Here is a 14,874-nt window from a genome sequence, read left to right as displayed (position 1 = left end):
TCAGGTTTTATATTTTCTAAAATCTAAAATATTTTTATAGATCATAAGAATTATTATTAGTAATACTTTTTTTTTTAAATCTACCTTATCTTCTTAATTTTTTTAATTACAGGTTAATTATATATTTCACTTTTAGATTTTTCAGAAGTAGAGAACTGTGTCATCCAATTGATAACAAACATCTTAATGTGTGCATCATCGTCAATTATTCAGGTCAGATATAACAGCGTCTTCTTCTGTTAGCAACGTTATGATAATTAAATGAATGAAAAACTGACTTAATTTAAAAAATAGGAAGATAAACGTGTAATTAATTTTCTTTTTAAAACTGTGGAGACCAGAGGTTAATTAAATCTAAATATTTAAAAATTAGTATAGTTACAACAATGCTAACATTGATATGTTGACAATATATAAGTATTACTTTCTTTTAATTAATTAACAATAAAGTAATAATAACGCTCCCAGTTAAATAGCATTAGTGAGAAATGACGCAATAATTTGTGTCTACCCTCTTCGTCTGGTGTACCATATAAAATCCCCGCACCTGCAAACTTTGCAACCTATTTGTGTGTCGGCAAAGGTTACACAGTTTTTTCCAACACAGCTCGTCACGCGTTAGATATTTTCCCTAGAAAAAATACTCACCACCACTGTTTTTCATTTTCCCGGGAAAACTGAGTTCAAAATGATAAGGAAGAAACCGAGCGCCAGAGAGAATTCGTCGTCGTCGTCGACGACGACAACAGCGGGAGAAGAAGAGACGGAGTGGGAAATGAGACCCGGAGGAATGTTGGTGCAGAAAAGGACTGTGCAAACGGATGCTCCAGCACGCAGTTTGCGCCTTCGAATCGCCTACGGTGCTCTCCGTTACGAGATCTGCGTCAGTTCGATGGCCACTTTCGGTAAGACAAGTTCTGGATCTAAACTACCATTGTTAATTTTCTCTTGCTCTGGTTTGTTACTGTGAAAATTACTACTGTGAAGAGTAATGTTGTTGAAATCGAGTTAGGTGGCTGTTTCAATGCAGCATTGTGAATCCATCGGTGCTGATGCTACGTGCCCACGTAACATGGCATTGTCGGCTAGTTCTTTTTTGTTCAATTTTCTTTGAAAATCTAATTGGGTTATTATAGAATGAAGAGTTTAGTTTCTGTATATTATCATATTTTTATGTTGCAATTAAGCAATAAACTGATGTTAATATAACTTTCAAGCAGTTTGATTGTCCAACAATGTAAAAATAATATTACTTAACGCATAAGAATCAAAGTAACGTTAAATTATTAAAATTAAATATTTAAATAGAATAAGTATACATTGTGATTAATCTTTTCAATTGCGTGGATTTATGTAATAGATTTTAAGTTATACAACCATTATTTATTCCTTTCATCTTAAAAACTATATTTGAGTATAATTTTAATAAATTATTAGTTCAGAAAATGCAAACCAAAACTAAAGACGATGATAAGATTGGATGTTTGGGGAATGTTTGGGGAGGAAACATGTGGAGATGGGTCTGATTTGATGATGATAATTGAAAAAGTAAAACGAAAAAGATGGTAGTGGAATTGGGGTGAGGGTATAGTGTGAAAATGACGTGACATGAAATGAAATGACAGGGGAAGTGAAGAAGGTGCTGAGTGGGGAAACGGGGTTACAGGTGGATGAACAGAGAGTGGTGTACAGAGGCAAAGAGCGACAAAATGGGGAGTTTTTGGACGCGTGCGGAGTGAAAGACAGATCAAAAGTGGTGTTGATCCAAGACCCTTCCAGCATCGAACGACGCTTCATCCAGATGCGTATCAACGCTAAGATCCAAAACGCGCATCGCGCAATCAACACCGTTGCACTCCAGCTTGATCAGCTTGCAGACCAGGTATTTGCATCTTTTTCACATCCAACCAATTCAACGTTTCGAATAAATTCACAACACTTCAATGTATAGTTACTGTAAAAAATAATAAAGTAAATAGTTGTATTTTCTTACCGTCAATGCATGTCGGTGGTTATTCTTTTCCGTCCACTGTGGATGAGATAAAAAAAGATAGAAAAAAAAGTAGCAAGTGAATGAAAAATTTTGAAATCTAGATTAGTGAAAAAAATCTTATCATACAAGAATGAGATTTTTTTTTTTTGAAAACTTAAAGAAGACACACCGAACATAATTTTTGTTAGTTACTAAGTATAGCATAGAACAGAAGGGTTTTGTTTAAAAATAAAAACACAATCATCTGTTTATTTTATTTTTTCCTTTTTTTTCTTTTAATTTTTTCCCCTGTCAAAGATGATTAAGGTAGAATTGACTCTGGGTCAATGAGTGTATTGCATGACAGTTTTCCTTGGTAGCCGGTGGGTTATCGTCATAAGTGGTGTGGTGAGTGATACATTGTTTTTGCTCAGAAAAAAAGAAGAAAGTGATACATTGTCTTTGTCACAACAGCTGTAATCGGAATGACCTGGGTGAGGGCCAGAGGGTGTTAGTATACTGTGGGAAATGCACAAACATACAAGCCCCATCAGTAATAATAATAGTAACCTAACCTCTTAGCTCTGTGCTACATGGACCAAGTCTATGTTATAATTTGTGTGAATATGACATCGTATTGTGTCGTTATGTTATGCGGCGTCTGAAACTTCATTTCTTTTTGATAAATGTATCTTAGTGATAATTGGATAAGGGTCCAAACATCGGTTGATTTTGTTGGATATGCGTATGTGTTATTTAGAGAATGAACTGTTAAGGTTATGATCAGGTTATAATCATGAACATTTTAGACATACACTGTTTATCTCAATCAACTCCATCGATGTTTATATGATATACTCTTCAACGTTAATAGTAAACTAAGCCACCATCAGCTTCAACAATACTATTCCCTTCACCCCCAAAGTTTGAATCATTCTCTGAAACATATTGCTTGATATAAGTAGTAAGAACCATGTGCATGTAAGTGCTACCCGAAATTTTGTCCGAACATAACACACAACATACATTTTCTTTCCAATGTAGGTCTCTGCCATTGAAAAGTCTATTTCCAACGGAGTCAAAGTACCGGAAGTTCAAATTACAACACTAATCGAGATGCTTATGAGACAAGCAATCAAATTAGAAAGCATTACTGCAGAAGGCGATGCTTCTGCACAGAAACATTTGCAGGTATTTTCAATATAGTTCCAATTTCTCTCAACTGTACTTGTTTTGCCGTATGTTTGATTTCATATGGATGTTAATTCGTCTAAATATCATGGTATGGTCATGTGGGTCAACAACATCTTTAAACAACATAATCATTTATTTAATCTTGTCATAAAATTAAAGACAAAACTTACATGCAAAAGTTGAATTGGTAAGTCACAGAGAATAATCTACTATTTGCTTTTTCAGGGAAAGAGAGTGCAAAAATGTGTAGAAACCCTGGATGAACTTAAGGTATCTAATGCCAGAATAAAGCCTGTTGTTGTCACAACCAAGTGGGAGACCTTTGATCATATTCCATCCTCCACCACTTGGGAAATATTCGATTGAGTTTGCTCCATTTCTTTTTTCTTTTCCCCTTCTTTATTCCATTTTCTTCTTCTTTGTCTATACGTACAAACTTTGTTTCGGAACTGTCAATAAGTCTTGCTGTCACACTATAATAGCTACCTAAGGTTTTGTTAAAAATGCCAATTCAAATAGAAGTCGGAAATGTTAATATAACCATAATTATTATTTGCTGGTGAATTCGATTATTTCAGGTTTGTATTTGTGATCCCATGCAATTTATCGGTGACCACTTTGATTAACAGTTTAAAAATATTAATTGTTTATATTTTGGACACTATTATATGCGTGGGGTTGTCCATTTTGACTAAGTGTGTTGGGTGCTTTAGTTCTTGAAGTTTGATTCATGTGTTAAACTAGAACTTAGTATCTTGTCATAAACTATACTCCTTTGGGCTGTTTATAGTTTAGATAGAACAAATAGGTTGTCCATTTTATCAAAATATTTCATAATTCTTTTTTTCTGGTGAAACTTATACTTGTCATTTTCACTGCAATAGCTTGTAAACTAACCATGTTAAAATAATGATGTAGGCCCTTATATACAGAAGTGACTCAAGTTTAAAAATTGGTTCTAAAAATGGATAGCTAAACAAAGAAATATGTGAGAACGGGCAAAAACTCTTAACAAAAACATTCAGTACTCAGAAGATAGAAAGAGAACTACAGAAACTAATATGGGACAAATTGTTGTAACTTTTTCATAAAAATAAATCAATGTTTTTTAAAATATAATAATTTTTTAATGTTCTTGCATTTTTTTAATTTTCCAGAAACTTAAAAATAAAATGAAATCAGAAGCTATTTTAATTCACTTCCCCTAAAAATAACTGATTTTTTTTTTCAAAAAGGAAAATGATTTCGAATAAAGATGCATGAACTTCTCATTCTTGAAATGTTGAAAAAGACAGTTGATTACATTTAATATAAAAATAATATCCTTACCAGATTGACAAAAACAAGGTTTTTGAGTCTCCTACTTTTTGATTAGTATTTTCATGTTGTGATACATTTGTAGAGAATAGTTTATTTTTATATAAAAATTAAAATATTGTACGATAAATTATATTGTTTAAATAATTTTTTTAAATATTAAATTTCAAAAGAATTTAGCATAATTAATTATTTTAAATTATATATAAAAATGATAAATTCAAGTTTGTTATACTTTTTTTATCTCTTAAACTTTAAACTTGTTTATTTTTAAACTTATTTATTTTGTGTTAAGGGCCTTTCTTTGACCCAATTTAATTTATTTTGAATCAATTTTAGCAAAGACCTGGACTGGATAATTTTGGGCTTTAACGATATTTTTATTGATGATTCTTTTGTTTGTTATTCAAAGTACAGTACTAAAATCTTTTATAAAATCAAAACATTACACCTTATTAAACATCACATGTACCATGCTTTTGACTCATCTTCTAGCGAGGGATGCACACCATATATAAATATTATCATCGATGTTATTTATTTGAGATTAGAGTTTCGACATAATTTTATTTTTAAAAAAGCTGTATCGTTCAAAAAAGTCAAAAGTTAATCTTCATAATTATTTCTTAATTTTCATAAAAGATGTGCTTTTGAAATCACTTTCAAATAAGGTCAATATTCTTACTTGAGTCAGTTTAGATAAATATCATTAAATCAATCAATGCATAAATAATAATAATAATAATTTATTTTATAATTTACACTATTATATAAAGATATTTCATTTCACATGTTTTTTCAATTTTATCCTTGAAGTTGCTATTTTAAAAAAATTAATTATATTTTAAAATTAAACAAATAAAAAATATCCACAAAATAAATAAAATTATACTTATATAACTATTAATAAAGGATATTTTACCTATATCTATAAAAATTACTTTATTAATGTATAAACATAGACGTTATCTTGCATATTTGATATAGTTTTTTAGATATCTATAATATTATATTAGTCTATATATCCTTTTATATATCAATGTAGATTTTATCTATATATCCTTTTATATATCAAAGTAGATTTTATCTTTACATTTATAACTAATTTTGAAGAGTAAACTATTTATAAATTTAATGAAAAACTTGTTTTAAAAATAATGAAAATAATTACTTTTTATTTATTACCATAAGATAAAAGTGGCCTCACAAATGCATATAGTGCATGTTTTTCTACTATTTATTAATAAATCGAATTACTTTTGTTTTGTTATCAATAAAGATAATTATTTTTGAAAAATGATAATCAGTACTTTATAAATATTGGTTATTGGTTAAGAAATAATTAATATACATTCATTTAATTATTTTTATATTAAAAACTAAAATAATTAAGTTCATTAATTAAAACAATATACATGTATATAACAAAATTTATAAAAAACAAAATTGTCTTTTGAAATTTGTAAGCAACTTTTATACAAAATAAACACGTTAGAATTTTTAAGATATGTACTAAAATTTTAGGTAATTAAATTTTGTTTTTATTACTAAATTTATCTATTTATAATTAATAGTTTTAGATATTGAAATATTATTTGTTTTCTTTAATACAAGAGAATTTTTGTTAAGTTAACATAATGTTACAAAATGTTATCAAGTTACAGAAAATAAATTTAATGAAGTGACAAATTGATATATATTTTTTTGATAAACTTTGAAGATGTTTAACACTACTTTTTCTTTTTTTTTTATATTAATTTAAACTTTTTTTTTATGTTTAATCGTATTTTAATATTTTATTTTTTAACAACATTAAAATATAATTATTTTATTATTTAATTGTTTTTTAACTTTTATAATGAATATTAAATAAAATATTAAACACAATTATACAATATTTAGGAATATTTTTGTTCTTTAGAGTAAAATTGTATTAAAAATTTGATTTTTGTCAGATTTTATTTATTATTATACTTAATTATGAATTGCTACAAAATTCAATGTATATTAGTTATTTTTAAATAATGATCTTAGGCACGAGTTAAGGTTAACAAAACCCTTTTTAAAACTGCTAAATTTCTTTTGTATAAACATTTTACTATCCATTTTATAGTTATTAATATAAATTATTTTATTAATCAACTTACTATTATGATTTTGTAACTATTTTTTAGAGTTATAATTATTTGAAAATACATTTGTTATCAATGTAATAACTTTTTTCATTTTAATAATAATTAAAATAATTAATTCTATTTATTATGATACGGTAAAAATAAAAACACAACTCGCATATGTGTTTTTCACATAGTAATAATAATAATTATTATAAATTTAAAACATTTATAGAAGTAAGTTTTTAAAACTTGTATGAATCAAAATTTAAAATATTGCATGTTTAAATATAATAACCTGCAAATTCAAGGAGAATGCCATTACAATATTAAAGTTATTCTACATTATATTGTAATCATAAATTATCACATTACTAATTTCGTGATAATTATTTACAAAATTAAATTTAAAATAACGTATTTATTAATTGGTTTTTTTGTCAAATAAAATATTGCTAAGTTAAGCGTACCCAGTAACCTACACAAATAAACAGTAAATAAATAACTAATATGATAATCTATTAATTATGGAGGAATAAAAATTGGCGGGTAGAAGAAGGTTTGAATTTCAGACAGAGAGGTAAAAACGAAATTGGCGCCTGAGAAGAGCGCGCTATTAAACTCGATGGTTAAGAGTAAAACCCTATTTCCCAGCACAAGTTCTGTTGTTCTTGCTTGTGTCTGCGTTTGAGACATCGCAATGGGAGATTTAGAGAGAATGGGCAGAGAACTCAAATGCCCAATCTGGTAATCGCAGTTATCAATAATCTCTTTCTTCTTCCTTTTTCCATTTCGCCTCTTTCTCCTGTTTTTCTTGTTTAATTAGCTTTGCATTGTTCGTACAGTTGGAGTTTGTTCGATTCCGCAGTTTCGCTTACCTGCAATCATCACTTCTGCAAGTAAATGCCCTAAACTCTTCATGTTCTTTTCGATTCCCGCTTCTTCTTCTTTGACTTTTCTTTAATAATAACACTGATTGAACCTAATTTTACTCTGCATTAAGCTCATGCATCGTCAAGTCCATGAAATCGGCCTCTGCTTGTCCTGTTTGTAAAATCCCGTTCACTCGTCGAGGTACGTTTCTTGCCCTCACTTTCTTGCGCGCATTTTATTTTGTTTTTAATCACAAATTAAATTGGACAGTCTTAACCGTCGAATGACATTTCTCAGTATGTTTTGACCAGAAAGCTCTTAATATTGTAATTATAGAATTCACTTAGCGGGGAAACGGGACACGCTGAGAGTCCGTTTTAGTTATTTTTACTAAAGAACTGCTTATATGGACAACTCCGCAAAGACACTGCTCCTCATGTATGATTCATTTTTTGTGTAGAGGTTCGCCCTGCTCCTCACATGGACAACTTGGTCAATATATATAAAAATATGGAAGTTGCTTCAGGAATTAATATATTTGTTACCCAGAATGTATCTCAAGCTAAATTATCAGGTGAGTGGTTTGACTTTGCTTTTTAGTTTCCCGTATCTGTTAATCTATCGCATTACATTTTAATTTGCTTGTATTTCAATGTCTAGTTGCTAACAGTTGGGGAACACGCCTTTGTGAATTTGCTGTACTTCTTTTTAACGATGCTTAACCCTGTGTTGCAGATGTGGAAAAACAATGTGATGGTAATGCCGACTCTGGCACGGTGGAAGCTGGTGGATCTCATAAAGGTCATGTGCAAGAGAAGAAAACCCGGAAGATAAAGAAGGCGAAGAAGACAGTCCAAGCCAACATGGAAAGTTCAGGCTCTGGTTTATCAAAACCTTCTTTTCCAGCAAAGAAAAGGGTGCTGGTGCCACAAAATATTCTTTCAGAGACTCCAATGAAAAATTTGAAGCTTGGAGATTCTCTTAGTGAAATTAACAAAGAGAAAGAAGGGGTGGAAAAGGTTTGTGTCATTGAAAGTGAAAGGCCTCTACAAAATGAAAAATCTGTTCCTGTTCTTTCACCTTTCTTTTGGTTGAGAGAGGAAAAGGATGGTGAAAAGTCGAGCCAACCCACTGACGAGGATCAATTTATTGATGGATCAACTCCAAATCGTCCTTCATTTAGTGATCTCAAGGACTCGGATGATGAAAACACTTCGAATATCGCCCCATTCGTGAGTACTGGATTAACAAATTAGTATATTATAAAGATGATTAAATTGTTGATTGATTTTTTGATAGTTATGCATTTTATGTGTAACTAAGAGCTATTCGACATTTATATCTTATATGTTTTATCTACGTTTGATCTATTTTTCTTTGGTGATAATCGAGTGAAGGAAACTTTGTTGACGTCATTAAAAATCCAATTTTTTGTTTACTAACTAGTGTATATTTTTTGAGACGTTCTGTTTTTTATGGTTAGATATTAAAACAGGTTGCATTGCTCAGGCTGAATAATACTGAGAATATGAATACTAAATTGCATTAATGACAGTTTCTTGACACTGTTATGCAGGACGAGAGGCAAAATCAAATCTCTGTTAATTTATTTGATAGTGAGATGTTTGAATGGACACAAAGGCCTTGCTCTCCTGAATTATTTTCAAGTCCCTCTAAAATGCAGGTATTGAAAGCATTTAAGCCACATGATATTCATACACAATTAAGGATTATACGTATTGCCTACTTATTGAAGTTTTAATAACTCGCGTCTTAGCTGCAGGTCATGGATACTTACGAGGATGATGAAAATCAAGATGAATTGGTGGCTGCCTTACAACAAGATCTGGACGCAAATATACCAAGTACTAATCCTGACAACATGAAATTTGAGAATCCCAAAGGAAATAAAGCAGCTGATGCATTACCACCAAATGTAACTCCTCTAATTAGAAGTTCTGTTGATATAAATGGAAAAGTAAAGTCTAGGAAAAGGGGGAGGAAGGCTAGGGAAAAAATTAGGCATGAGCAAATTGTTGAACCAAAAAATTCAATTGATGGAATGCATGTTGATGGACATGTATCACTAGATGTCACTCAGGAACGAGCATTGGGCTACAAACCCAAATCTTCCAATCTGGGGAAGGTTAGTAGAAGGAGCAAGAGGGTTTGTCTGAATACCAGTTCAGTTCCAACATGTACAAGTGCATGTACAGTCCCTGATACGTCAGGAGTTTTAAGTATTAATGAAATGGAGATGGTTGCAAATTCATGTATTTCGCCATGTAAAGAAGAAAATCAGAAGCATTGTCCTCTGAAGATTGCTGGAAAAAGCCAGAAGATAATATCTGGAAAACAAAATATGGACCCAACCGCAGAGCTTGCTGGTTCTGATTCACCCCTTTTCAGTCTGCAGACAAATAGTAATGTGAATACCTCTAAAAGCAATAGAAACATATTTTCTAGAAAATCTAAGTCTGGCAGTAAAAAGTCGAGAAATACTAAAAGGTCAAAACTTTCTTCTGAATGTACCTCTATTACTAGAAATGCTGAAGAAATTCTACCTAATGAAAGTGTTCATCACTGTCCTCAAGTCAGCCATTTGAACGATACATCAAAAGAGAAACATCGTTCTTTGTCTGATAAAGCAGTTTTAAGGAAATGTGAGAGCCATGTGAAGAAGTATCAATGTTTTTTCTGTCTCTCATCAGAAGAATCAGAGGTAATATTGTTTATATGCTTTTCTTGTCATCACTATAATTGGACTGGAACTTACAGTATGTAATTCTAAATACAGGTTTCTGGCCCTATGGTGCACTATCTTGATGGCAAACCTGTACCTGCAGATTATGAAGGGGGGTTTAAAGTCACACATTGTCACAGGAACTGCACAGAATGGTAAAGAATTGTTACAGGAGTAATGCTATATCTGTCTTGGTATTTTGGACTTGCTTTTGTTCTTAAGATGTCTTGCTTATTCTGATATTTATCACCCTTCAATAATTAAATATTTGCTAATATATTATAGATAGGTTGATTTGGGTAATTGGATCTAGTTTGAATTTAAGATTAAGTAGTTTGTTTTAAATATTCACAGGGCCCCCAATGTTTATTTTGACGGTGAAAATGCAATAAATCTTGAAGCTGAGATAAATAGAAGTCGAAGAATTAAATGTAGTTTTTGTGGACTTAAAGGGGCTGCACTTGGTTGTTATGAAAAAAGTTGTCGCAGGAGCTTTCATGTTCCTTGTGCCAAGTGGACTTCTTTATGTCGTTGGGATAAGGTATGTGATGAAAATTGAACCACTTTTTGAAATCAAATATTGTTCAGATAGAAGGCCTAATTACATCCTTCTAATTTACTGCAGCAAAACTTTGTCATGTTATGCCCTCTACATTCATCCTCCATGCTGCCCTGTGAAGATTCAGGTTCCCAAAAAAGGAGCAAGAAAGGTCAAGGTAGAGATGGCAAAAACCATGGTCCCAGTCTTGACACTATAAGCCAAACTCGGGCTGATCATAGATCTTACAAGAAAATTGTTCTATGTTGTTCTGCTCTATCCGTACAGGAGAAGGTAAAATGATTTCATTTAATTTCTAATTATCTTATTTTTCGTTGAAGAAATTTATCTATTTGCTTTTTCTTTTATTGTTGAAATTGTAGGACATTGTTTCCAAATTCGAAAGTGTATATAAAGTTACAGTTTTGAAAAATTGGGACTCGAGTGTCACCCATGTTATAGCATCAACGGATGAAAATGGGGCATGCAGAAGAACCCTGAAAGTATTGTTGGGTATCCTGGAGGGAAAGTGGATTCTCAAAGTTGAGTGTAAGTTCATTCCTTTCTATTTCTAACTACTATGTACTTATCATAAGATTATAATAAATGTCTGAAATTCCGTTTTCTTGTCTGGTAATGAGGTTACTTGGTTGGTTTTTTCCTTATCAGGGATCAAAGCTTGCATGAAGGAAATGAATCCTGTTGGTGAGGAGCATTATGAAATTAATGTTGACATCCATGGAATTAGGGATGGTCCTCGTCTTGGACGACTAAGAGTATTGAACAAGGTTAGTTTTTTCATCGTTGTCAATTATAATTACTATACTACTATTACTACAAGAAAGAAAACACAGCAATACTGTTCCTTCTGGTTGTCATTATTTTATCAGTTTTTTTTTTTTTAATCTTTGATTCAGAGATTGGATTGAATTTATAATCTTGACCAATTTAGGCTAGTGTAACCACTCCAGCTAAGTACAGCTAACCTAGAGAAATCATTCTCAAGTAGTGTAAGGAGAGGCATGAATATCTGCGTAGCAAATATAAGGGAACCTCCGTAATTAGATTCAATAAATCATTCTCAAGAAGTATGCTTTAACACAGTTACTATTAGGATTTAGATGTGAGAAGCTGATAAGTATAGTATAGACTATGTCTGCTTTTGCAGTAGAGAAAAGGACCAGCTAAAATTGGAGGAATGAGTGTCAATTTTCATTCTTCCGTTTAAAGGCAAGCTGGAAAGGTAGTACATGCTTGTTGAGTTAAGCTAGGTTAATTGCAGTATATTTCACTAAATTCTTGTTTGCAAACTGATGGCTGTGTTGACAATTTCTTATGCAGCAACCAAAGCTTTTTGATGGCTACAAGTTTTATTTTATGGGAGATTTTATACCTTCATACAAGGGGTATCTGCAAGAACTTGTGGTTGCTGCTGGAGGGATAATTCTGCATAGAAAACCGGTGTCTTGTGACCAAAAGTCAATGTTACCAGATACACATTCATACCAGACCTTCATAGTTTACAGCCTCGAGCTGCCGGATAAATGTAAGCCTTCAGAAACGGATACAATTTGCAGACAAAGGTGTCATGATGCAGAGGTTGTGGCAAGTTCTACAGGCTCTAAGGTTGTAACTAATACATGGATTCTTAATTCAATTGCAGCCTGCAAAGTGGAATGCCTTGCTCAATGAAATGTGAATACTCAGATAATTTACGATCTTCAACTGATATTTTCCCTTATTATCTTAATTATCATATTCAAAACATTATTGACCATTTATGGAACAACATATTTTAGTGTAATATATTGTGATTCTTGTATATCCCCCGCTGGCTTGATAATTGTTTCTGAAACCATCAGATATCGATGGCTAGATCTCGGTCAGTACGTTTTAATGGCAAAAATGCAAATACGTCTCTATGCAGTCACTACAACTTTTAAGTAACTAAACGTTACGTGAATTGTCTGTAACATCCAAAGAGATTGTGCCATGGATAACGGTCTATTACCCCCTTTTGTTGTCACCTTCTGGGAAAGTGGTAATCATTTTTTGTAAGTGTAACGATTAACTTGTGTTTGATTCAGCTTTTGCCTTTTACGTCATCACGTCAATTCTCCGAGTCAAAATAAAAGCTATTCTTTGTAACTTCTCATAGTGCACGTCCTCTGGTCGAAGTAGGAGTGGAAACGAGGCGGGGATGATTTTTTTATCCGTCCTCTTAGAAAAAATTTATTCCTATATTCAATTCTAACGGTATCAAGTTTTTATTCTACCTCTATTTTCATTGAGTAATGTTATAATCTTAATTTTCTTACTACTTTAACATTAATTTTAATATTAAAGTAGTAAAAAATAATAAATAAAATAATAAAATATCAAATATTTAATATTAATTTTAATTAATTTTTATAAAATAATAAAATAAAAGATAAAGGAAACGTAATATTATCAAATATTTAATATTATAAGTGTGATTGTTTCTTCAATATCAAATATTTTAAAATAAATTAAAATTGTTTATATTTTATATTAGACTATCAAATAAAATTTAATAAGAAACAAAACATTTATTAAATTTGTAAACTACAAACATTAATGAAACCTAGTTAATAAAATTTAAAAATAATTTTAAAAAAATATAAAAGGAAAATAAATATTCAAATTAAAATATATTTTAAATATTTGTTTATTTCAATTTTTTAAATTTTAATGAATATCTTTTTATACACTAATAAAAATTATAATATATCACTTGATCAAAATGACGCAAAAAATAAATAATAAACATAATAATAAAATTTTGACATAGATTTTGTATATTTTGAACTTCAATATATGTTGGATGATGATAAAAAATTATTTATGACAATTACATTAAATTTTTATATTGTAGTAAATAATATTTATTTAAACAATTATAATGAAAAAATTACAGTATGATTGATAATGAGTTAGAAAATAAAAAATAATTAGATCAAATATATCGAAATAGTATTCTACATGATGAAAATAAACAACAAATAAAAATATTAAAAAATTAACAAATGTGTGTTTTAGAAACAAATTGAGATACTATTGAAAGAAATCGCACAAAGAAAAATAAATATATAATGTATAATTAAGGGTATGATAAGATGAAAAATACCTTAGATATCTAAGAAAAATTTTCAAATATCAACATATATATACTCAATGGTTGAAAAAATAACAAAAATTGTTTTAGCGAATCAAAATTTCAAATGAAACAAAAATTAATAATAAGTAAATATTTTTTTTATATTACTTAGTAAATGAAATGTTGAGAGTATTAAACATTCTCATGTAAAAGAAAAATATACAATAAATAAAAATATTAAAAAATAATATAAATATTCAAATGTGAAACATAAAAAAATTTTAATTGACATACATTATCTTAATATAATTACATAAAAGAAAGTTATGAAAAGATGAAAAATATATCGGAGATGCAAATGAGCTTTATGACAAACTAAATAATTAAAAGAAATAAAAAAATAGAAAATATATATATATATATATATATATATATTGTTACTTTAATTAATTGTGAATATTTTAATAATTTAAATGAGGAAGGAGATATGAGAGAAATATGTAAATCTCATACCCATATCCAACTGAAAAAGTTGGAAATTCTCCATACCCATACCCAGTTAATACGAGCATTATTTTTTTAAAATGAAAACAGATTCAGACCATTCCCACGAAACAAGTTTATTTACCATTTTTAAATCGAAGTAGTGAACCCAACATGGACTTGATCATATCATTAAACAACCTTTTATTCGCATAAAAAACTCTAGATTTTACTTCAAGAGTATTGTGATGAGTCTGATGATACAAGATTAAATTAATCCATCTTCATTGGAGCATCTAAACTGGATAACTTAAGTTTATAATCAACCTGCTTGTCTGACACAGTTGGAACTGAGTCAAATTCGTAACCTTTTAAGTTTTCGTAGAAGGAGCTGCATCTATAACTTTTTGCATTTTTATTTCAACTTTACAATTAAGTCACTTTATAACTTCTAAATCATCGTGGTTGTGATTTTTTTTTAAATGTTTCATGTTTTGGGGAGGGAGACTATATCACCCTCAA

General features: G+C 30.0%; 2 protein-coding genes across 3 annotated transcripts; both read left to right on the top strand.

Annotated features, from left to right (window-relative positions):
* Positions 1–517: 517 nt before the first annotated feature.
* Positions 518–3,730, top strand: LOC114187036 (BAG family molecular chaperone regulator 2-like). Its single transcript, XM_028075137.2, has 4 exons — positions 518–905; positions 1,626–1,882; positions 3,017–3,163; positions 3,392–3,730. The coding sequence occupies exons 1-4, from the start codon at positions 689–691 to the stop codon at positions 3,530–3,532; spliced, it is 762 nt and encodes a 253-aa protein (XP_027930938.1). The 5' UTR covers positions 518–688; the 3' UTR covers positions 3,533–3,730.
* A 3,463-nt stretch (positions 3,731–7,193) lies between these two features.
* Positions 7,194–12,573, top strand: BRCA1 (breast cancer susceptibility1). Of its 2 annotated transcripts, none has more exons than XM_028075385.2 (13): positions 7,194–7,344; positions 7,443–7,496; positions 7,601–7,671; positions 7,931–8,044; positions 8,206–8,702; positions 9,047–9,154; positions 9,254–10,192; positions 10,268–10,368; positions 10,568–10,754; positions 10,839–11,045; positions 11,135–11,300; positions 11,421–11,539; positions 12,093–12,573. In XM_028075385.2, the coding sequence occupies exons 1-13, from the start codon at positions 7,298–7,300 to the stop codon at positions 12,441–12,443; spliced, it is 2,961 nt and encodes a 986-aa protein (XP_027931186.1). In that variant the 5' UTR covers positions 7,194–7,297; the 3' UTR covers positions 12,444–12,573. The 2 variants fall into 2 exon arrangements, with proteins under 2 accessions (XP_027931186.1, XP_027931185.1); XM_028075384.2 differs by having other exon boundaries at positions 9,248–10,192.
* The last annotated feature ends 2,301 nt before the right edge of the window (positions 12,574–14,874 follow it).

The sequence above is a fragment of the Vigna unguiculata genome, chromosome 6, assembly GCF_037176805.1.
Source record: "Vigna unguiculata cultivar grain cowpea cultivar isolate G323 ecotype 2 chromosome 6, ASM3717680v1, whole genome shotgun sequence".
Classification (NCBI taxonomy): Eukaryota; Viridiplantae; Streptophyta; class Magnoliopsida; order Fabales; family Fabaceae; genus Vigna; species Vigna unguiculata.
Note: the sequence above shows the minus strand (reverse complement) of the source record. Positions and strands in the feature narration are given on the sequence as shown.

Coding starts and splice junctions, on each gene's coding strand:
- LOC114187036 (XM_028075137.2), top strand. CDS start 689: ATGATAAGGAAGAAACCGAGCGCCAGAGAGAATTCGTCGTCGTCGTCG. Junction 906..1,625: donor CAGTTCGATGGCCACTTTCG/GTAAGACAAGTT, acceptor ATGAAATGACAG/GGGAAGTGAAGAAGGTGCTG. Junction 1,883..3,016: donor TTGATCAGCTTGCAGACCAG/GTATTTGCATCT, acceptor TTTCCAATGTAG/GTCTCTGCCATTGAAAAGTC.
- BRCA1 (XM_028075384.2), top strand. CDS start 7,298: ATGGGAGATTTAGAGAGAATGGGCAGAGAACTCAAATGCCCAATCTG. Junction 7,345..7,442: donor GAACTCAAATGCCCAATCTG/GTAATCGCAGTT, acceptor TTGTTCGTACAG/TTGGAGTTTGTTCGATTCCG. Junction 11,046..11,134: donor CTCTATCCGTACAGGAGAAG/GTAAAATGATTT, acceptor TTGAAATTGTAG/GACATTGTTTCCAAATTCGA.